Below are 23,780 nucleotides of genomic sequence, written 5' to 3'. Positions count from 1 at the left end.
TTAAATCCCATTTTGACGGCACTGTGAAAAAAAAAAAATGATGCATTAGGAATCTACACATTTCCCTGCACTGTCATTCTGCAAGGGGGTGGGGAAGGACGTTGCTGATTCTTCTGCATCATCCACAAAAGTCCCTCCCTCCCCCTCCCAAAACACAATCTCTCACCCAGTCGCACAAAATTCCCATCTGCTCCTGTACACACAATGAATGTACAACGCACACGTGCACACAAATGTCCTACAGTGGAAAGCTCAGCCTTCAAACTCCATCCCCAGAAGCACTCCTGGAAACTCATCTGTCCTGCACATGTACACAAATGTCTCCAACAATGTGCATGCAAAACGTGTTCAACAGAAATAGTATAATAGGAACTCTGGAGTCAAATGCCTGAGTTCAGATCTGACTTTGCAACTCACAGCTGTGTGACCTCAAGCTCCAAGTACCTCGGTTTCCTAAAGTATAAAATGGAGATAAAAACAATGTTTAGGATGGAAGTGACAATTAAATGAGTCTAATACACGTATAGCGTTAAGATCAGCACTTGGAAAGCACCCAATAAGAATTACTATTTTCCTCCTCGTGACATATGTACACTGCTTCCACAACTTTATACGAAACTCCTGACGCCGCGTAGGAAACTCGTCTCCACAGGGTAGACACCCAAACGGCCGCCGCGCCGCCCGCACCCGGAGGGTCTGCGCGCTGTACAGCCGCCCCCAGCCGTTCTCAGGCGCGCTGCCCCGCACAGTGCGCACGCGCGCCCCCTACCAGCCCCAGCGCCAAGCAGGGAGTCCCCTCGCTGCCCTGCCTGGCCGCTGGCGGAGAGGCCCCGGGACCTCGCGCGCCGGGCCCGGGGGCACAAACCATCTTCCCAGCTCGCGCCCCGCCACCACCGAGGCTCTGGACGATCTGGGCCCGGCCTCCCTTCTTCCCCTCCATCCCCGCTCCGGCCCGACCAGCTTACCCGAGGACTGGGAACTTTGGGACACAGCGCCCCGCTTGCTGCGTCCAGCCCCGAATCCAGGGACGGGGCAGCGGCCAGGGCCACGCTCCGGCCCCCCGTAGCACTCCTCTGGCTCCTGGGCGGGGGCAGGGGGACCCGGCCGAGGACTAGGAAGTGCCGGGGGCCTAGCCGGGCCGCCCCACCCCTGGGAAAGTCCCCGGAGACTGGCAGACCGCTCGCCCAATCGTGCCGCGCGCTCCGGGCGGGCCCACGGCCGCCAGGGGTGGGACCCAGCGAGGTAAACACAGGCTGCCCGCGGTTCCGGGGGCCCGCGGTGTCATCACGTCCCCTCGGCGGCCTTCCAGTCTAGGAGCGACCTCGCTGGCGCCACCGTCCTGGGCCCGCACGGCCCCTTGCCGCACTCCCAGCCTCGGAAGCCCCTGGCGGAGGCCTGGGGCCACCTTGAAAGTCGGAGTTTCAGAGCGGAGGCGAGCCACAGAGACCACCCAGCCCCTTCCTTGTGCCGAGGGGCGAGAGCTGGGAGGGGACCTGCCCAAAGGCACGTCAGCATTTGGCAGTAAGCCAGAGCTGGAGCTCAGGGCCCGAGTTCCGTCCAGGGCGCTCCAGGACTCTTCTTAACGAAACTATAGAAATTCCGAGCTGAAAGGACCCGTAGAGACTCTTACCACTAACATTTTTTGCTCCAGACATCGTAAAGGATTCCCAGACATTGTAAACGCTTTGCTCCTGGTATTGTAAATGCTTTGCGTGCATTATTTTCTTTGCACAATCACCCTAGTGAGGTGGGTTTTACTGCCTTTTCTTAAAATAAATAATATTTGAGTCACAAAAAGATTCAAACCCAGGTGGGCAAATCCAGAAGCCGCCTTCCACCCTACCTACCTATATGTGGGCTAGATAATCCCAACAGATTGGGATTTCCTAGACCGGTAAGGAACAGAAACTTGCTTTAAGGGTAGGAAAGCTTTTTAAAAGTTTATCCTTTTATTTTTAAAAAGAGAGAAAGGTAAATTTTAATTCCAAAAAGTAGAAGGCCTAACCTTGGGATGAAGAACAGCTCTTTAAACTAAATACAGCTTTATGAAAAACCTATTGCAAAAGACTCATTTCACTGGTACTGTTGAAAACTTAGTCATTGACAGGCCCTCATCCTCAAAAAGAATTAGAGGAAAGGATTTGGGGAACTGTTTAATACACACCCTCATTTTACAGAAGAGAGACTCATCAATCAACTGTGACTTCGCGATAATACACAGGCAGACGCTTGCCCAAATTAGATACCTAATCTGGGGATTCTCCTTTAAGGTTTTGTAACGTCCTAGGGTTCCTTCAGTTACTTCAATGGTGTTATCAGATCTTCAAAACGATATTCATTCTAGTTTAATTATGAAAAGAATTACACTTATGGCTTGATTCAGAAGAGAGGAAGGGAGGGAGGAAGCGATGCAAACACCGAAGCACCACTGAGTGTCACCACTGCGGGGATCCTACAGAGAAATTGGGAATCCTGGCCCTGGTTCACATAGCAGCTCCCAGGCATCATCTCCACCCATCAGGTCCCCACCTGCCAGTTTTCTTCCTGCTCTTTACCTGTACTTCCCAATTCTCTTCCTGCAGTGCTGTGTTCCTATTCCCAACCCACATCTTCTCCACCCCCACCCTCTATCCACTGAAAACTAAAATTTACCTAAAAATGACTGGTCTCTAATTACTTGCATTTTGTTTCCACACGATTTCAGCTGTTTTTGTAGCACGTCTGGCCTTAGCTGGGCAGTTTCATTTCTCAAAGTGCCCGCTAGGAATTCTCAAGCTTGACGTAAAAATGGCATTCAGTCATCTTTTTGTCTGATTTCCTAGTTCTGGATCCTTTTTCTTAACAGTTACAATTTGTGAGAAAACTTGTTTATTTATAAGTTGTGACTACCCCCACCCCTTCCATTCTTTTAAGTCTTGGTTTGTCTTCAGGGTATTCCACCCTGATAGAGGCCCTGGAGCCCATTGATAACAAACCCCTATTTGACAGATAGGTAAATTGAGTCCTCTGCTAGAAGAGGACTTGCTCTAGGCCACACACAATGGAGTGCAAGATCACACCATTGCACTCCAGCTTGGGGACAAGAACAAGACACACACTGAGTGACACAACCGGGATTGGAATCCAGGGCCTTGGCTCCCAGTCCAGTGTGCTTGGTCCGCTGTACCAGGTTGTCTTCACAGTGACATGATTTTTCTCACTGTCTTGCAGAAACTCACCACTGTCATAAACACAGGCTATGAATCGAACTAATAGGATTCCAATCCCTGCTCAGCCACTTTCTACCTGGGTGGCCCCTCTAAGCCTGAGGCTTCTGTCTGGAAAATGGGGGATAATATACCTATTCCTCGTGTGATCATGAGGATAAATTGGATAATGCAAATAAAGCCCAAGGCTCAGCACACAGTAGGCATTCAAGAAATGATAGTGGTGTCTAGCTGTGGGCTGCATGCACTGGGTAGAACTTTGCTGTTAAACTCTGCAGTGCAACCTCACCAGGCTCCATCCCACCATACACATCCTCTCTGAGACCCTAGCCTCTGGGGGCGTGGCAGGAATGGGAGACAGGCCCCCTAGCCTGGCACTGCCTGCTACCTTGTGGTCTGGAAGGGGATTTCCAAGTCAAGAAGCTGGGCCTGACGCTGGGAGCTGAGTGACTCAGGCAGGTGCAACCTCTTGTTCTTCCAGAGTAATGACAAGCACTCGCACAAAGCCACACCCAGAAGGAAGATCAAACTGCCTTTGTTTTGTTTTGTTTTATTTGGTTTTGTTTTAAAGCATACAACTTCTTAATCTCTTAATCTCCTTTCTGCTACTCCCTCCTCCACCACATCTACTGAGGTAGCTACAGAGTCAGACCCAGATACACATTTGAAGGAAATAAAAAACATACAAAAAATCCATCTATAACCAACTTAACTCTAGACCAAGTGCCAGAAGAGGGGTGGAGGCTGCATAATAAAAGCATTAAAAGGTAACATATGGAGTATTTGCTGTGTGCTAGCTCTGCGCTTTTATTCATAATTTGTCTCCCAACCAGCTTATGAGGTTGGTACCATTATCATCCACATTTCACAGATGAAACTGAAGCTTTGAGGTATTAGATGACTTGCCCAAGGTCTTACAGCGCAGCAAGTAACCAGAGCTTGAAGATCCAGGCTCTTAAATGCTTAACACTCTTAAGCACCATGCTCCAAAGTCCTGCCAGCTAGCAAGACATAGAACTCAGAATGCCAGGCTTGAAGGGTCTTTAGAAATGGTCAACCCAGGCGGGGCATGCGGTGGCTCATGCCTGTAATTCCAACACTTTGGGAGGCTGAGCCAGGCGGATCACCTGAGATCTGGAGTTCAAGACCAGCCTGGCCAACATGGTGAAACCCCGTCTCTTATAAAAATACAAAAATTAGCCAGGCGTGGTGGCGGGCACCTGTAATCCCAACTACTCGAGAGGCTGAGGCAGGAGAATCACTTGAACCTGGGAGGCAGAGTTTGCAATGAGCCAAGATCACACCATTGCACTCCAGCTTGGGGACAAGAACAAGAATTCGTCTCAAAAAAAAAAAAAAAGAAAGAAAGAAAAAGAAATGATCAACTCAGTCTTTTCATTGTAGGGAACCACACACCAAGGGCCAGAGAGGGGCAGGGATTTGCGGGAGGTCTTACGTTGAGTTTATGATTCATACACAGGACAGAACCCAAGTATCCTGCTTCCAGCACAGTGCTGTTTCCACATACCCCACTGATTGGAAATGGAGCATCTAAATCAAACAAGCACATGCCTCATTCCATTAGGAGAATGAGTGAATCAGGGTCTTGGCTAGGGGAGAATGGAACTCAGGGGGAGCAGCTAATGAACTAGGAAAAGAGCAGCCCTTCCTTAGATCCATAGCCTGAGGCAATCTCAGGAGTGTAAAACCCTCCAGTGGATTCTAGGTACTTTTTGGTGCTGGGTGTAAGTGTATATTAGAGAGAGATTTTGATGATAGTTAAATGAGATAATGCACGTCAAGCACATGATACTGACTAAAATTGTTCTAGGCAATTGTGGCAGTTTTTGGTAAAAAGTAAATAAATGAGCAGAGTCCATGGTCCCAGCTTCTCTCCTCTGCCTAAGAAGACATTTTTAATTCTCTCTACCCACCTCCCAAATACCTGCATGAGGAGGTAGTTGTATCTTCAGAAGTTTTCACATTCATTCAGCACCTTAAGGTGAATGAAACCATTTCATATCCACAACTTGCCTGTCTCCTAAGAGACTGTCATGCAGAGGATAAGGTGTGGGCTCTGGCCTCTGGGCTGAAATCACAGCCCTGCCACTTATAACTCTGTGCCTTGGTTTCTTTATCAATGATATGAAGGTTATAACTGTGCCCAATTCACAAGATGGTGACAATCAAATGCCACAGGACTTGATCATCCATCCTGTGAGGCAGCAGGGATTGCTTCTCTCCTTTCCCCAGGAGGACCCCAAGGCCTGGAGCTGGGGAGCAGCTTGCCCTGGACATCGCACTGTCCTCTGAGGAGCTGGACCTAGAAGGCATTGCGCTGACTGCTCTCCGGGCTCTTTCCCCTCTTCCCCCTTCTCCATCCCAACTATGTTCCCTGTGTCCCTGGGCCTGCCTGTTACACTTCAGTTTCTAGGGCACCACTGGAGGAGAGGAAAGGCAAAGTGACACTGGGGGAAATTCCCAGCCTCGTCACATAGTCACATACGCGGCCTAGCCAAGCCCCTCCCACAGTTCCTAGGAACCCTGGGTCCCCCGACTCCAGCTTCTCTCCCCCTGGCCTCTCCGTCTCCAGGTCAGGGTGTCAAGCTGGATCTGGGCTTGCATCCAGGGTTGCCCCTCGTCATCCTCCTGGAAGTGGGAACAGGTCAGCCAGGCTCAGCCCGGCCCAGCCTCTCAGGAAGTTAGACCCACAAAACCGGAGCATTTCCTAATCCTGGGAAGCCCTAACAGGGCCCTGAGAGCAACCCTCTTTCAGTCCCACCCACCTTCCTCCCTGTCCTCTCCCACAGCCTCTTCTTCTATGGCCCCTCCCCGCTCTCCCTCCATTCCTCTGTAGCCTAGAAGCCACCATCAGACTTGGCCTCTGTTCCTTGCCTCTTGTAGCCAGGGACTTCCCTGGACTGTGAAAACATGCCTGGGGAGGAGATGAAGAGGGCCATTTGGATGAGCTGGCCTTTTCTTCATCATTCCTGGGTCCAGAGTTTCCTCATTCTTACAGTAATTTTTATGGACCACTCAGGATACAGGAGTGGACCAATCAGACCCACTTCCTGCTCTCTCAGAGCTAACAGACTCTCAGGAGCCATATGGGGCTATCTAAATAAGTAGAATTAAACTAAAATTTAATAGAATTTTAGTCCAGATTTTCTAAGTAATCAAAGAGGAAGCTGCATCAGCTGTGTCTGCCTGCCCTTGGCCCACTCCCTGTGCCCTGGGCTCTCTGTTAAAGGTTCCACCACAAAAGAGTCCAGCGGCCCTAGAAGCAGAGCAGGCAGGAGAGAAGCAAGAGATCCTTTTGCTCCAGTGTTAAGGAGGGCCTCAGCCTCCATTGTGTTCCCCTCGGAGGCAGCATCGATTCTTGGTCTCTTCCTATCTAGCTGCAGACTTCTAACGTGCCCAATACACACCTGTACACTCCCCATCAAAAATTCACACACACACAGACACACACAGACCATACACACAGATACACAAACAAATACAGTCACCAACTTACACCCACACAGACACATACACACCTCAGGGATCTGACACAACACAGGCATTCTCACACACACAAACACCCACATCCCTGTTCACACTCGCACACCTCCCTTTTCTTGAGGGAAGACGACAAAACTAGGCTTTTCTTTTCCCTTTGGAAAAGCTAGTAACAACTAGAGAGAAAAAGACTGGCCAAGAAGGCAAGGCCAGAAGAAGAGGGGCAGGAAGAAGAAACGAGATGGGGGAGAGAAGACAGTGGAGAAGGAGGCTGGGTGAGGAGCAGGGGCTGGGAACCCAAGACTTGGGTGGGAAGAGCAAGCTGGGCTGGGAGCAGCAGACCCTGGCTGGCAGGACATGGGAGGCCAGGTGGCTCTTGGCATGGAGCTAGGGGTGTCTGCTGACCCCAGCACCCTTGTGCGGTGGGTCCTTTCCCCTGTCCTGGCCACCCACCCCCATCTGGTCACTCACCTGGGAAAGGGCAGGAGAATACCAGGGTGTGTGCACCGGGGGCGGCTGTCCCTGCGAAGGCTCCTCGGCTCACTGTGCTTCTGCAGGAAGGAGGGCTGGGCTGAGCTGACTTTTAGGCAGGAGGGGAATTCCCCTAGATGGAGGAGCCGCCACCAGGCAGCCCCGCAAGGCCCAGCTGAGGCCCCATCCTGCCCCCTGGCAGAGCAGAGGGCCCTTATTTGTCAGCCTCCACCTGTCACTTCCCAGACTGGCTGTCCCGTGCTGTGAATTCCAGGGAGTTGGCAGGGGAGGGGGGGAATATGGGGGGAAGAGCTGGAAGCCTGATGCTTCCTCAGCTGGGCTGGGAAGAGGCACCCGAGGATGGGCTGGGGCAACCTGGCCTGGCCTCCCTGGGTTCTCCTGAAGACCTCCATTTCCTCCTTTGCCTAAGGTGGGGGATTCCAGTGTTCAGGGCCCTGAGGAAGCTGCCAGATGCCCAGCCCACATCCTCCCACCCCGTTCCTATCCCACCTGTTTCCACTTACTCTCTGAGGCTTCTCCATCCATAGTGAAGGAGGGGCCCACTCCTTTCTTGGTGCATGCCGAGTCACATTTGGATGTCAGGTAAGGCCTTAGAAACTGCAGCCCAAGGAATTCTGCACTGACCAGCTGGAGATCCTGTACATGTCACCTCATCATCCTAAGCCCCAGTAATTCCCTGCTTAATGAGTCCTGCTTTGCCTGACTCCTGCCATTTAATGGTAATTAAAATGATGGGCTGGCACAGTGGCTCATGCCTATTAATCTCAGCACCATGTGAGACCTGAGGCAGACTTGAGCCCAGGAGTTTGAGACCAGCGTGTGCAACATGGCAAAAACACTGTCTCTACAAAAAATACAAAAATTAGCTGGGCGTGGTGGCACTTGCCTGTAGTCCCAGCTACTTGGGAGGCTGAGGTGGGAGAATCACTTGAGCCCAGGAGATTGAGGCTGCAGTGAACCATGATGGCACCACTACACTCCAGCCTGGGCAACAGCGTGAAACCCTGTCTCAAAAATAATAATAGCTTTAGAAATAAAAATCATGATTTGTAGACATCCTTTGTAAACTACTGACTGCTTTACAAACATAATGTCTTTGTTCCTTATCCCCTGAAAAGATGCCTGGGGAGGGGATGAAGAGGGCCGTTTGGATGAGCTGTGGCCTTTCTTCATCATTCCTGGGTCCAGAGTTTCCTCATTCTTATGGTAACATTTATGGACCACTGAGGATACAAGAGTGGACTAATCAGACCCGCTTCCTGCCTTCTCAGAGCTCACAGACTCTCAGGAGCCATATGGGGCTATTTAAATATAAATCAAGTAGAATTAAACTAAAATTAAATAGAATTAACAGTTCAATTCCTCAGCAGCACAAGCTGCATTTCAAGTGCTCAACCACCACATGTACCTACTACATTAGATTACATGCGTATATGACATTTCCATTATTACAGAAAGTTCTACTGGATAGCACTGCTCTGGGGGCCATAGGTAAATGAACAGGCGATTACAATAAAGTATAGGAAAGATGTGTTTTGGCAGGAGAAATGCAGGGGTCTTTGGGAGCCTGGACAAAGAGTATCTGGTCAGGATATAGGGATCTGGGAAGTCTTCCTGGAGGAAGTGACATCTAAACTGAGACCTGAAAGTAGCCAAGAAAGAATATAAGGAAGAGTGTTCTCCACCAAGGGAATAGAATATACAAAGAGAAGAGAGAACATGTTCCGAGAACAGAAAGAGAAGAGAGAGAATATTCCATAAACTGTTCACTCTGAGTAGACCAAGGGGTTTGAGGCAGACTGGGGGAAGTGACAGAGGTAGATCTGGAGAAATAAACAGGTCCAGGTCGCAAGGGGCCACATGCAGCCTCTGTGGGAGGAGAGGGACGATAAGAGGTGGGCGTGGAGAAGGGTCCATTGAATCCCATCCAACTGCATCTGTGCCCTTCAGATCAGGATTATACGGGGATGCTAAATCTCCTAGCCCAATGGCCTCACTTTACAGATAAGGAAGTGGAGGCCAGACAGGGGAAATACATTTCCATGTGAGTAAATAAACGGACTTCCTGACTCCTAGTCCAGTGCTCTTTCCCATACCACACTCAGCCCCTCAGTGGCACTGCCACTTTTCAAGCTCGATTGCCACACATGGCAAGCAGCTACCATGCCAGACTACACAGATATTTCCATCATCACAGAAAGTGCAGTTGGATGAATGACACCGACCTTTGAGCTAGACCAGGGGCAAAAAGATGATATGTTTGCCTGTACATAGACCCTTTTCTCTGCAGGGGGTGAAAATGTGTGTAGCTCAGCCCTAATGTTCCTGGATTGCAATTATCCCCCCATATACAATATTTTCACTTTGGAGTCCACTATAATCACATATTCTCTGTAAATTCGCAGAGCCTGGCTTAGACCAGTTCCTGCCCATGGAATCTTAGATGGCAAAGGGACCTTGAAGGGCTAAGGAGTTTCAAGGAGCTGGAGTGAATATGAGCTGGGATTTCCAGTTAGAATACTTGACTGGCACATCCTGTGAGGGGAATGGCTCCGAGCTCTCCCTGCTGAAATGCTGACAGCAATCAGTTTCTCTCTCCTCTTCCCCCTTCCAGCCATGGATTCCCTGAAGTTGCCTTCTCTGTTCAGGCCAGGGGATAGACACCAAGGAAGAAGAGGCCCTCAGACTGGGAATCAGTAGAGCTGACTTTGAGTCCTGGCTCTGCCATATGGCCCTAGGCAAGTCTTTGGTCCTCAGCTTCTCCTTCTATAATGTAAAAAATCAGGCTAGATGACCACTAAGGGACCTTCCATTCTGACACTTTAAGGAAGTCCAAAAGTTCAGAGGAAGGAGAAATCAGGAGGAATAAAAGTAGACAGCCAATAGGTGGCTAGGAAATAAAAACACTAATAGTTAATATTTAAGCTTATCATGTGCCAGGCACAGTACTCAGTGCTCTTAAGTGAATTATTTCATGCAGCTCTCTTAAGAACTGTATAAGACTAGTACTACTATTCTGCAAAAGAAGAAATGAGGCTTCTAGTGAGTTAAGCCAACTGCTAATAAATAGCACAAGTAGAGTTCAAACCCAAGTAATGTCTCCAGTGCGCATATGGAGGAGATGAGACCTATACTGGATCTTAAAAGAGGGCAAAATTTGGATATACGCAAGGAAACTCTCACAGGACCACTCTTTTGATACGAAATTATCCAGCCCTACCTCACCCATTTTGACATCTTTGGTCTTGCTGCTGATGTTGTAGGGACAGGATTGGGCCAGTCTCTTAAAAGCTATTTGATACTTATTTAGGGAATGAATGAATTTGACTCTGTGAGTTTCCTGGTTCACCAATTCTGTTGAAAGTTCCCCAAGGATAGAAACTCTTCATGCCATTAGCCCAGGATTTGGCAGATTTCTGGACCCCATCATAGAGCTAAGAAATCAGACTCTCTAACGAGGGGATCCCGAAAGGCAGCAGTTTAATTGAACTCCCTGATACTCCCCATAGAGTTTGAGAAGCTAAAACTCTCTGAGCTGGATCTTCCAACTCCAAAGCGAGAATTATCTGCTCACATATAGGCAGCCAGGTCGAACTCACTGTCAGGAACCTGGGGATGCGTTCACTTCTCTGAGTCACCCAAGCATGAAATCTATGATTTTTGCAAAGTCCCACTCAAGCCAATTTACCTTCTTATCTGAACTTTGAGGACAGGCAGCTAGAAGAGGTCAGAGAGTCACAGTTTTTCAGATGTCTGCTGGCTCAATAGCCTACCCAGAGCCAGCACATCCTCCCCTACCATTGGCAAGTGGTCAGTCAAGTTTTGCCACCATACTTCAATGACGGAGAGCTCACTACCTTACAGGTAGTCCATTGCATTGTCAGTCGGCTCTTATTTAAAGCTCAGATCTGCCTGTTTCTCCTTTGGATAAGTGCCTATCAATGGCTGACAAATTCTTCCAAGGCCATTCATGATCTAGCCTCTACTTACCATCCCTTTCCACTCTAACCACCCATAAGGGTTCCTCAAATGTGCAATGGTGCACTCTCGGCTCACTGCAACCTCCGCCTCCCAGGTTCAAGTGATTCTCCTACCTCAGCCTTCTGAGTAGCTGGGATTACAGGCACACGCCACCACGCCTGGCTAATGTTTTGTATCTTTAGTAGAGACGGGGTTTCACCATGTTGGCCAGGCTCGTCTCGAACTCCTGACCTCATGATCCATCCGCTTCGGCCTCACAAAGTGCTGGGGTTACAGGCGTGAGCCACCATGCCTGGTCTTCCTTTCTGCTTCTTTTGGCTTCCTTGCATGTGCCTTGGCCGCTGGCTGTAGCACCTCCACACTGTGCCCTTCACCTGGCCAATGCCTGCTTATTTTCTCTGTCTCGACTTAAGTGTGCCTCTTCTAGGAAGTTTCCATGACCTTCCCCATTCCTACACTCCCCTCCAGACCACAGCAGGCCCCTCGTTCTGCATTTTCAAGCCCTCCCTTTCTCTCTCTCTGCAACTAGTTGTAATAAAATGATTGTTGATGCAGTTAATTTAGCATCTGATGAGAGAAATGGTTTTCAACCAGGGATGATTTTGGCCCCCACAGGACAACTGGCAATATCTGGAGACATTTTTCATTGTCACAACTGAGGAGGGAGTATACTACTGGCATTTAGTGGACAGAAGTCAGGGATGCTGCCAAGCAGCCTACCATGCACAGGACAGATCCCCATAACAAAAAATGATCCAACCTAACACATCACTGGTGTTCTCAACATGTCCATAGAGAAAACTTGTGCTGGAGTACAAGCCCCATGTGGTCAGGGACTATTTCTTCTTTGATTGTCACAATTTCACCAGTGCCTAGCAAACAGCAGACAATCCATGAATGCTTGTGGAGGGAAGGAAAGAAGAAGGAAATGGGTCATAGAATGAACTGCTAGAATCCCATCGAGTGAGGCTGATGTGTACAATGTCCCTGAGGTTGGGGAGAGTAGAGGACTGGGGAGACACATGTAAAGTGAGCTGAGACTGGGCAGACAGACCTGGAACCTTGAACACTGGATTAAAGAATGTTGCCTCTGGCCGAGCGTGGTGGCTCACGCCTGTAATCCCAGCACTTTGGGAGGCTGAGGTGGGCGAATCACAAGGTCAGGAGATCGAGACCATCCTGGCTAACATGGTGAAACCCCGTTTCTGCTAAAAATACAAAAAATTAGCTGGACGTGGTGGTGGGCGCCTGTAGTCCCAGCTACTTGGGAGGCTGAGGGAGGAGAATAGCATGAACCCAGGAGGCAGAGCTTACAGTGAGCCAAGATCATGCCACTGTACTCCAGCCGGAGCAACAGAGCAAGTCTCTATCTCAAAAAAAAAAAACAAAAAAACTTGTCACCTCCATTCAATAAGCAATGGGGAGGCCATAGGAGTCTTTCTTTCCACTAATATTAACAAAATATTTTTGTGGCCAAAAATGATCTGATCAAACTGGCACCTCAGGAAGAGATCTGGGGACAGTGAGAAGTATGTCTTGCAAAAGGGGATTTGAATTGTTAGTGACAGAGGCAGGTCTTAAATCCACAAATATCCCTCCTTATTTTACTGGTGCACATGGGGTAACCCTGATTGCAAACAGCTGTCTGAAGAGCTGGCAGCACCCTTTTTCGGACTATGAGTAAATGGACAGGTCTCAAACTTTGAGGCCACAGGCATCTGCTTGGTGCCAGGCCAGCCGCTGTTACTGACTCACCTTGTGGCCTCATCAGTACTTCCTCTCTCCATCCCTCACCTTCCTTATCTGTAAAAGGGAGTAAATTCTCTTCGCCATTTATAACACTGAGCACAGCTGTGTGCACACAAGGGCATCCATTAGGATAATTTCATAGAGAATAGCATAGGCCAGGGGTTTGTTAACTTTAGTGTCCTTTTACGAGGGGTTCTCAGTCCTGACTGCACATTTAAATCACCTGGGGAGCTTTCTAAACACACAGCCCCTCCAGGCCCCACCCCATATTAATTAAATCAGAATCTTCCAGGGGTGTGGCCTGGCCATTTATTGATAAAGTTCCTCAGGTGATTTTAAGGTGTAAAGTTGTAACCACTGACCTAGAAGTTGCCTTTTTTTTTTTTTTTTTTTTTTGAGACAAAGGTGCCCTTTTAACAGCTGGTTCTGATGCAGGTGATCCCAAGACCTTACCGTCCTTGAGTCACTGTGGTCTTCCAACTTGTTCCCTCTTTTTGTATCAGGAAGGTGACTTCTCAATACCAGGATAGGGACAACACATTTCAGAATGTAGAGAGAATCCCTCTTTTGGGGAGTCACAGAACACTACATATGATGAGTGTGAAAGGAAAAGTTAAAACGCAAGCTAAGCCACTAAGTGGAGAGGAGGTATGTGTAATTCTATCAGCATTTGAAAAATGGGATTCAGGGAGGCATTTTGCACAATTGTGCTTCCCAAGGAAATTGATACAGGGTGGTATGTTGCAAGATTCTTGTCAGAGGAAGAGGATCCAAGTACAAATGTTGCAACACTGTGCAGCCAAAGGAAGTGGAAGCAAAGGAAGTGGCTTCTTAGTCTATCAGATCTGGAACAAAGCGTAGAGATTATCTCGACCAATCTTCTCACTGGATAGAAGGGGAAACTAAGGTTCAGAGAAGGGAAGGCTCATGCCCAGGGGCAGCCAGGGAGTTACTGATGAGTTCAAATTGCAATCCAGGCTTCCTATCCACTACCTACCTGCTGCCCTTTCCTCTTCTCCCCGAGTATCTATCCCCTCACTGTTTTACTCTGGGTCCCTAGCCCAGCCTCCACATCCCCACCCTCTGGACAGCACCCAAGGTCAAAGGATGAGCCTAAATCTGTGTGCCGGGATCTAACCCTGCCAGATGACAGGGGCGAAAGCCAGCGGTGACAGTGGCAAGCTGGAGAGGAAGGAGCAGTGTCTGATGATGTGGCCTGACCTCAGAAAGGAAGCCTGGTTGGTCACCAGGGGGAATTTCCCCGGGTGAGGTCTCACGTCTATGCAAATATGGCACTGCAATTAACCTGGACCCTGGGATGGCAGAGAGAAAAGAGGAGAGAGGACACTGGGAAAGACAGAAGGGCAGGTAATAGGACCTGAACATCCCCAGGGTACCAGGCACTGTGCAAGGCTCCTCATGAAATTAATCTCATTTTGCCTCTAAAGTATCCTCCAATGCAGGAAAATTGAGAGTCTGAGGCCCAGTGAGAGGGTGTGTTGCCCAAGCAAAATCAGCACATTCCTACCCCAGTGGGAGACCAGGCCTCAGGGAGAAGTGATGATGGTGATGATAGATTTGGTGCTGCTGCTGCTGACAAAGGTGACGGTAATGAGGCTTGAGTCCGGGAGTCTAGCAAGGTTTCATTTTAGGTTTCCATCTCACTCACCAGGGGAGTTTTATCCTGGGAACAGCCAAAGGCAGCAGGAAGGTAGTGACCCTGACTCACCTTGGGCAAATCCCAGCACTCTGGTTTTTCACAGCCCTATGGGGGCAAGGGATGTGGTAGCTCCCACAGTTAACCCCTTCACCACCAGTTTCTAGAACGCTCTTGGAAAAGTGAACGGAATGGGATCCATGCTTTTGAAGGAGAATCAATCTTTCTCTGCTACCTCTTTAAATTTCACTCACTCTGTGCCTCACCATATCCACAAAGCCTTCCCTGGGGACTTTGCTCCTTTCCCAAGGCTTGATCTCATTTACTGCCTGATTCTCCAGGGAGCTAGTCTCGTCTCCCAGAACAGGATGCCAAGTAGGATCAGAGTTCAAGTCAGGGCTGTTGGGCTCAAAGTCTGCCCTCCACACAGCCTGGGTGATTGTCCTCCTCCAGTGGGCCTACACAACAACAGGCAGACTCCTGATTTCTAGAGGTGTGTGGGGCACACTAAGGCTGTGCACTAAGAAAAGTGTGAGTGTGCACATGCCTCAGTGTGTGTGAAGAACAGGTTAGGATATATATGCGAGGTGTTTCCCATGTGGACAGCAATACACACACACACACACACACACACAATGTCTGTATTTTTGGATGTTATCAGCAAATTTAAAAAATTATTTTCTCTATATGGTCAACAATGTGTGTCTCTGTATGTGTTACCAGCAGAATACCTTACATTCCTCTGTGTTACCAGCAACGTGTTTCTCCTTCTACTGTGTGCTCTGCGGGTATGGCTGGCAGTGACTGTAATTCTGTGTGTGACAAGCAGTATTTATGGGCCTTGAGTGGATAGCAGGCACATGGGAAAGTGGGGGAAAGAAATGTCAGTTCCCCACCCTCCCTGCTTTCCTTTCAGACCCTGCCAGGTCAAGGTCCATGGCCTTCAAGAGGGCCCGGGAGGGGTTCTGCATGCAGCTGGCAGCGCAATAGGCAGATGGTGGTAGTTGGGAGGAAGGGGTGGGGCCATCCCACAGCGGGAAATGCATGTTCTGGAAACTTTAACAGCTGGGCCTGTGTGTGTGGTGGGGGGACATTCCCAGACGGCTCTCATTTAGGGTTTTGTCATTCCTTACCTAGATGAGAGGAGGGCAGTGGGACAGCCTACATCAGGGACCTCTGTTCTCATGTCCTTCTCTGGGTTCTTAGGGAATGGAACCTGGTTTCACATCTGCTTCCTCCCTGCTCACTCCCCATAGCACTTTAGGGCCCTTTTCCCTGTTTTCTTGCTTCCCCGTGTCCCTCTCTTTTCTCCATCTCTGCTTCCTCTGTGCTGGCTTGTGTCCTCATCCTTCTCACACCTAGGGACCCCAGCTGCTGGTCCTGTCTCCTCCACACTGGTCCCTGGGGACGTCTTTTCTAATGGACATCTCTGATCATATACTCTTCCTCCGTAGCATATTCGGGGGCTAGCCAGTGCCTGGAGGATAAAGTCTACACTCCAGCCTGGACTCAGTGACCTTCCCAGAGGGCGTCTTCGCACAGCCGGTGATGGGCTCGCACACTCCCATGCACCTCTCCTTTCCCAGCTCTGCACCTTTGCTTCAGCCGTTGCCTCTGCCTGGACCCCACTTCCCTCCTTCAGTAGTTTCTAATGTGAGAGCTTCTCTAACCATCTGTTGAGGGGCTCTCAAATGTCCCCTTCTCCAAGGAGCCTCTGTTAGTCCTCCCTGTGGTTAACTCATTGCCTGTGCACTCAGTGTCCCTTGCTTGGTTGAGATTTTTCTTTTTTTTTTGTTTTAAGACAGTTTTGCTCTTGTCGCCCAGGCCGCAGTGGTATAAGCTTGGCTCACTGTAATCACCGCTTCCCGGGTTCAAGCAATTCTCCTGCCTCAGCATCTCAAGTAGCTGGGATTACAGGTGCCTGCCACCACACTCGGCAAAATTTTTTTTTGTTTTTAGTAGAGACGGGGTTTCACCGTGTTGGCCAGGCTGGTCTTGAACTCTTGACCTCAGGTGATCCACCCGCCTCAGCCTCCCAAAGTGCTGGGATTACAGGCGTAGCCACTGAGCCTGGTCTTGTTGAGATTTTTCTAATAATCTTTCCCTACTTAGCTCTCCATGTAGCAGGCATAGTGTAGAGCATCAGACTCCTCACTCTGACCCTGATTACTCTTCTCTAAAATGGAATCCTGCCTATTATTGATAATAAAGAGCTGATATACTTACTGAGTCCTTCGTATGTTCTAGACAGTGTGCTCAGAAATAAATGTGTATTGCCAGTACAGACAGGTCAAGTTACTTATTTACTTCTATTAATAGTGGTGGATGGGATTTGAACCCAGGCCTGCCTACCTCCACAGACTTAACCACTGAGCAGAGGGCTCAGTTATGTAACTACAATTTCCCACTTGCCTCACACCAACCCTAAAGTGGGGAAATCTGTAGGAAACCCAAGTTCTGGTGGGGAATGAGGAGGCATGTTAGAGCGCTGGTTTACCGCTTCTGGGTTCCAAATTTCAGGTTGAGCAACCCGACAACACTTCTCCCTCCCATGCTCAGCTCAGTCTGGCTTCCTCATCAATAGGTAAAGGAGGAAGTGTCAGCAGAGAGAGCAGAGCCTGGAATCAGCACTGCTGCATTCCAGCCTCAGATCTGGCCCTTACTGACACCATGGTCACAATCCTGTCTCTGGGCCTCAGTTACCAAACCTGTGAAATAAGAGGGTTGGTTGGGGCCATCTCTAAGACCATTTCCAGCAGGTCAGTCCCCAATGTACTGCCTATGTCTTCAGGCAATTTGTTTCACTGCTTGGAGCCCAAGTTTCCTCATTGGTAAAATGAAGTGATCACCCCTTTAATACAGCAAAGGAAGTAATGGCCATGGGAGCAAAGCTTCTCAAGTGGGATTATTCTGGTGGCAACTTATTGCTTGCAGCTGTGCTGGGGCACCATGAATATAGGGGTATTTTTTTTTTTGAGACACGGTGTCCCCAGGCTGGAGTGCAGTGTTATGATCACGGCTCACTGCAACCTCGGCGTCCTGGGCTCAAGCGATCCTCCCACCTCAGCCTCTCGAGACTGTAGGCATGCACCTCTACTTCCAGCATTTTCTTTTTTTTCCTATTCTTTTTTTTTTGTAGAGATGGGGTTTTGCTACACACAGGCTGGTCTTGAACTGGGTTCAAGCGATCTGCCCACTTTGGCCTTCCAAAGTGCTGCGGTTACAGGCATGAGCCACTGCACCTGGCCATAGGGAAATTTTAAACAGCCAGTGGTTCCACACCACTGCCACGGTCAGGAGGTTGAGCGGCAATTCCCAAATAACTGCTCTCTGCTCAGGTTAAAAGGGCACCCCCCTCCCAATGGGCAACTTCCTTCGGATGTTTCCTAGTGGCCCCAAAGACCAAGATCGGCCTATCCCAGTCCAGAGCTTGGGAACAGTTTGCCCTAAAGGGAAAATGCAAGGCTCAAGGCAGGCTGGGGAGCAGTGAGGAGCTAGGGAGTATTGAAGCCCACCTCCACAGGTGACGACAAAAGGAGAAAACACAGAGTGCTTCTAAAAGCACCAGCCCTGACTGGGATGGCAGTTCCAGTTCTGTCTGCTGCTATCTTGCTGTGTACCCTGGGCCGGTTGCTTCCTCTCTGTGGAAGTGACAGTTGTTTCATCGGCAAGTTAGAGAGGGAGGTGAGAATTTTTGAGGGCCCTTTCCACCCTTAGAACATCACAGCCATCCTCCCTTTCTCCCACTTTGAGACAGCAGTGGTTTGGGCTTCTGCTTTCTCTTTCCTTTTAGTTTTAAATTAGCCCCCATCACTTCTCCCGATTAAACTTTGGCCACAGAAGCACTCTCCAGTGTCATTTTGGAGAGAGATGAGCAGGAGGGACACTCAGCGGAAGCTCCTTAAGCACCGGAACACATTGGTTCGTATCTTTTGCACCTAGCACGTGACATGGAACATAGGAGCCACTCATTAAGTGTAAACTGCATGCATGCATGAATGGGGTGCTCTGGTTCGGAGCAGTGGCTTCTCTCCTCCTCTGCTACAACTCTCCGAGAAAAAAATGTGGTTTGTTCAGCAGGCACCTGGCTCTTAGTAGGACTATTGCAAAAGGCTCCCAGCTGGCACCCTGCCTTCCTACATTTGTCCTGAGAGCATAGCTAGACGTACACCTTCCCCACTCAAGAACTCCAAAGGCTTCCCCTAAGTTATCAGAGAAAATCCTGACATTTAAAGTCCTCCTTAATTGGAGACACACTGTCACTTCTCATCTTGTCTACCTCACCTCGCAAACTCTTAGGGTTTCCTTCCTGCTACCGACCAGTCCCAGAACACAACTACCGTAACTGAAAATTACGTGGAAAATGCATGTTGAGGTATTAGGGCGGCATCTGATACACAGCGAGTGCCCGATTTTAGCTGTCCTCATTCCTGGTTTCTAGGCCTCCTCTTCTGTGTTCCCCTCAGCCCATGGGCTCTGCTCACTTCTATTCCCTGATTCCACTCTTCTTTCCTTTCTGCCCCAAGCCCATTTCACTCAGTATATATTTTAAGGCACTTTTCTTTTTGGGTTCAAATGTCTTTGTGATCTGCAGCTGACTGACTTCATGAAATCAAAGCCATAAAGCATCATGGCCTCCACCTTTCAGCCCCTACAACTGAGCCTGGTTCAGGGCAGGTAGTGAGACTGACTCCGAGCCAGGCAGGCACCCTGCCGAGCACCTCCAAGTGGTACCTCCTTTTACTCCCACGAGGCTACAGGATAGGTGGAATTGGAATGAGGAACCCTGTTTTACAGAGAAGGAAACTGACACTGCTGTGCTCGCCGTCAGTTAGTTCCAAAGGTCTTAATCCAAAACTCTGAACCATTTTGTTAATTTATCTTTCAGTAACAGTTCAATTAAGTTAGACAAATATCACAGAAAGCTCTCAGCTGGCCCTCAAGGCACTTGAGTTCATAGCCCAGAAGAAAGGAAGTGAAGACACGGTAAGGTAAGTTTTCTTTGTTTCAGACTCATTATGTCAGAGATTAAGAGCTCTTCAAAATTGTTGGATCCAACCCCCAACTATAAAGATGGAGTAACTGCAGCCCAGTGAGGGCAATGGCTGGTCTGAGGTCACAAGTGAGGGAGGGACAAGACCAGATTCTCTCACCTGCCTGTTGCTGTCTTCACAGCTATGAAAACAAACACACGCGCCGGGCACAGTGGCTCACGCCTGTAATCCCAGCACTTTGGGAGGCTGAGGTAGGCAGATCACCTGAGGTCGGGAGTTTGAGACCAGCTTGACCAACATGGAGAAACTCCATCTCTATTAAAAATACAAAATTAGCCAGGCATGGTAGCACATGTCTGTAATCCTAGCTACTCGGGGGGCTAAGGCAGGAGAATTGCTTGAACCCGGGAGGCAGAGGTTGCGGTGAGCCAAATTCGTGCCATTGCACTCCAGCCTGGGCAACAAGAGTGAAACTCTGTCTCAAAAAAAAAAAAAAAAAAAAAAAGAAAGAAAGAAAGAAAGAAAGGAAAAGAAACACACACTAACCTTCAATAAATTAGTCTGGTCAGCCAGGGTAGGGAATTGTGCCCTTTGGACAGCAGCCAGCCCCATGCCATGGTCATTGGACAATGTGAGACCGAAGCCACAGACCAGAAGTAGGGCTGGGGGCAGGAAGGCAGAGGAACTGCAGTTGCGCCTACTTGCTTATCAGTGACCTGCATGAAGGAAACTTTCCATGCATCTCTCCAGATCAAGATCCCATCGCGTGCCCTTGCACAGTTCAAAAGAGGAAGTTTGGGCTTGGTTGAAATGGATGAAGAGCATACAGAAATGTCCAGGCAGCGAGAGGGGATGAGGGGGGACCTGAGGCCCAGAGCACAGCTGGGCCAGCCTTCCCAGGCTTGCTGCAAACTCAGATTCTCCTGTGCGCTTCCCAGGAAACACCTTGCAAGAACTGAAAGACATAACTCGCTCCTGGACAGACTTTACAACCTCAAGCTCTAATGAGGAAAATCCTGTCTCCTGGACAGACTTTACAACCTCAAGCCCTAATGAGGCTCTAGGCAGAAGACAGAGGCCCTCACTGGAAATGTATTTATGTGTTTGTGCATCTCTCTTTATTTCTTCCTTAGAAATAAAAAGTGTCAAGGGAATGAATTAGAGGCATACTTTAGGATGTTAATGTTAGAAGGGAAGCCAAGATTTTTTTGTCCAGCTCTCTCACTGTAGATAAGAGACTCAGGGAGGGAAAGGGGCTGGCCTAAGGTCAGAAAGCAAGTGCATGGCAGATGCAGATTTGAACCCAGGCATCCCAGTGCCTGGTCCAGTACTCTAGCGCGGCCTGGATGGGGATGGGTGGTGAAATGATGGGAAGATTTGTCAGTTTGCCCCAGCACATTTACTACCCTTCCCACCATCCCACCCAGCACATTCAACTGGCCCCTGCCACCAACCGCATCAAAGTACAGACACAATTCATTTCACAGACAGAGGTTCAGGATGTTTTTGGATCTGACATAGCCCAAACCAGGGCAGAGGCTGTAGCAAGGGGAGGAAGCTGGGAAAGGCTGAGGAGTCAGAGGGGAGTGGAGGTGGACAGGATCTATGGCTATGGTTTTTCAGTCGTGCTGGGCCCTCGATGGCCCGTGGGAGTGGGAGCCTCTCCTAAGCTCCACTGAAGACAAGAGCCCAACCCCAACCCCTCCCCCCACCCCTGCCCCTTCCTTAGTCTCTGGAGCTGGAACAATCAGGCTTGGCTGTGGCGGCTGGTGCTGATGACCATTTCTTGGCAGAGGTGCCCACCAAAGCTGTGGCCCTAGTCCTCGCCACCACAGAGAGCCAGCAAGGCCTTCAGGAAGTCTCCGGAGGTGTCACCCTGGCAGAGGCAGAGAGCAGAGTGAGTGAAAAGAGTCCTTCCAGCTTCAGTGCCCCTCCTCCTGGCTGCCCATCTGTCTGGACATCTCCCTTGGCTTCTCTCCATGGCCAGCATAACTGCCACATGTAGGCCAGAGGGATCTCCCTGACACATAAATGTGACCACATCCCTTTTGTTTATCCCCAGGAAGATGTGCAAGCTCTCGACCTGGCTTCAAGGGCCTTTGGGATCTGACCTGTGCACAGCTCTGCGGCTTCACCTGTTCCTTTCCCCCAGGAGCATCTCAGTCCTCTCTCCACCTGTCCAGCACGCCCCTGTGCACCCCCAATACCGTCTGCCAGTGGGGCCCTCTCCTCTGAGAAGCACCCTGACCACTCTCTTGCCTCGGGAGGCAGAGTGAACTCCTGCCTCCCTTGGTTCCTCTGGCACTCTGCTGATACCCTCCACCTTGGCATATCGTGTTAGGTGATTCCTTATTTGAACAAACACTATTGAGCACTAACTGCCAGGCCATTGCTGGGAATGGGTGCGAATACCATCACGCTCACCACACATCACAATGGTCTGCCACACGTTCAGACTGGGGAGGCCAAACTTCCTGACCCATATGGTATGGATCTCCTTTCTGAGGGACTCCTATCGTTGCTATGAGACATGGTTTTTGGGATTTTGTTTGTTCTGGTATTTTTTGAGTTTTGGGGATTTTGTTTGTTCTGGTATTTTTTGATGTATGATTTTAAAACATAATATAGTATCAAAATGTGCTAACAATTTGCTGACATTCCTACTAAGTCTGTAAGAGACTGCCTGTGAGATGCCCATAGTCTTGTTAGCCAAGTAGAACCAAGCATCAAACTTTAAGATCTTGGCTGATCTCAAAGAACAAAAATATAAGCTCCATATGTCAAAAAAGTCAGACACAGCCAGGTGTGGTGGCTTACACCTGTAATCCCAGCACTTTGGGAGGCCGAGGCAGGTGGATCACTTGAGGTCAGGAGCTAGCAACCAGCCTGGCCAACACAGTGAAACCGTCTCTACTAAAAATACAAAAATTAGCCAGGCATAGTGACATATGCCTGCAGTCCCAGCTACTCAGGAGGCTGAGGCAGGAGAATCGCTTGAACCCAGGAGGTAGAGGTTGCAGTGAGATGAGATGGCGCCACTGCACTCCAGCCTGGGTGACAGAGCAAGACTCCATCTCAAAACAAACAAACAAACAAAACAAAACAAACAAAAGACACAAAAGGTCACATATTAGGTGATTCCATTTATATGAAATATTCAGAAAAGGCAAATCCACAGAGACACAAAGTAGCTTGGTGTTTGCCTATGGCTGGGGATGGAATTAGATAAAACAGAGCTTAGTGGGATGATAGAAGTGTTTGGAAACTGGCTGCATTATGGGGATGGTTGTATAACTCAGTAAATTTACTAAAAACTGTTGAATTGTACCCTTAAAATAGGTGAATTTTATGATTTGTAAGTTTTTTGTTTGTCTGTTTTTGAGACGGAGTCTTGCTCTGTTGCCCAGGCCAGAGTGCAGTGGCATGATCTCAGCTCACTGCAACCTCCACCTCCTGGGTTCAAGCGATTCTCCTGCCTCAGCCTTCCGAGTAGCTGGGATTACAGGCATTAGCCAACACACCCAGTTAATTTTTGTATTTTTAGTAGAGACGGGGTTTCACTATGTTGGCCAGGCTGGTCTTAAACTTTTGACCTCAAGTGATCCACCTGCCTTGGCCTCCCAACGTGCTGTGATTACAGGTTTGAGCCACCACGCCTACCCATGATATGTAAGTTACACTTCCATAACATTGCTTTTAAAAAAGCAAAAATGGGCTCTTGTTTTATTTGGAAATCTTTAATTATAAACCTTTGATTCTTCTGGAATTGATTTTGGTATAAATAATGCAATACAGACCCCCTTCATTTCGATATCCTGGCTGTTCTAAGCAGTAACCCACTGGGAGAAAGTCCATGGGAATGAAGACTCCTAATCTTACATTAGGGATCTGACACTCACCCCCTTCCCGCTAACTTCTAGCCCCTCCGCTTACCTCAATGGCTTGGTGGAGAGACTTGTCGTATTTCTCAATGAATTCCCGCCGGATGTTGAGCAGGTCAATCTCACTGCGGGAGACCATGATCCTGGTGAGAGTCTTCTCATCTGTGCCAGCACCCTGGTGGGGTCAGGCAGGAGGGAGACACAGGCAGGAGAGACAGAGCCCAGTCAGGCAAGAAACAGTGGTATCCCATCTGCCTCTCTCCCTTGTTCCTCCCAACAACAGGGTGGATGTTCTCCCTCTGTCTTCTGCAAACACTCC

General features: G+C 49.2%; 2 protein-coding genes across 9 annotated transcripts in view; both read right to left on the bottom strand.

Annotated features, from left to right (window-relative positions):
• Positions 1-7,260, bottom strand: part of TNIP1 (TNFAIP3 interacting protein 1) — a 57,275-nt gene extending 50,015 nt beyond the window's left edge. For 3 of the 7 annotated variants that reach the window (XM_008015036.3, XM_008015031.3, XM_008015033.3), the window contains exon 1: positions 966-1,150. The gene's annotated coding sequence lies outside the window, so the exon portion shown is untranslated. Of the gene's footprint in view, positions 1-965; positions 1,190-7,178 lie in introns of those variants that run through there. The other 4 variants (XM_008015032.3, XM_008015035.3, XM_008015038.3 and 1 more) reach the window with 3 other exon arrangements.
• A 13,799-nt stretch (positions 7,261-21,059) lies between these two features.
• ANXA6 (annexin A6) overlaps positions 21,060-23,780 on the bottom strand; it is a 57,944-nt gene continuing 55,223 nt past the window's right edge. For both annotated transcript variants that reach the window (XM_008015039.3, XM_038005816.2), the window contains 2 exons: positions 23,514-23,636; positions 21,060-21,456 (listed from right to left, as the gene is read on the bottom strand). In XM_008015039.3, the coding sequence (XP_008013230.3) occupies positions 21,397-21,456; positions 23,514-23,636 (183 nt within the window). In that variant the 3' untranslated portion in view covers positions 21,060-21,396. The remainder of the gene's footprint in view (positions 21,457-23,513; positions 23,637-23,780) is intronic.

This window comes from Chlorocebus sabaeus, chromosome 23, assembly GCF_047675955.1.
Source record: "Chlorocebus sabaeus isolate Y175 chromosome 23, mChlSab1.0.hap1, whole genome shotgun sequence".
Taxonomy (NCBI): Eukaryota; Metazoa; Chordata; class Mammalia; order Primates; family Cercopithecidae; genus Chlorocebus; species Chlorocebus sabaeus.
The sequence above is the reverse complement of the archived record's forward strand: the minus strand, read 5'-3'. Positions and strand labels throughout refer to the sequence as shown.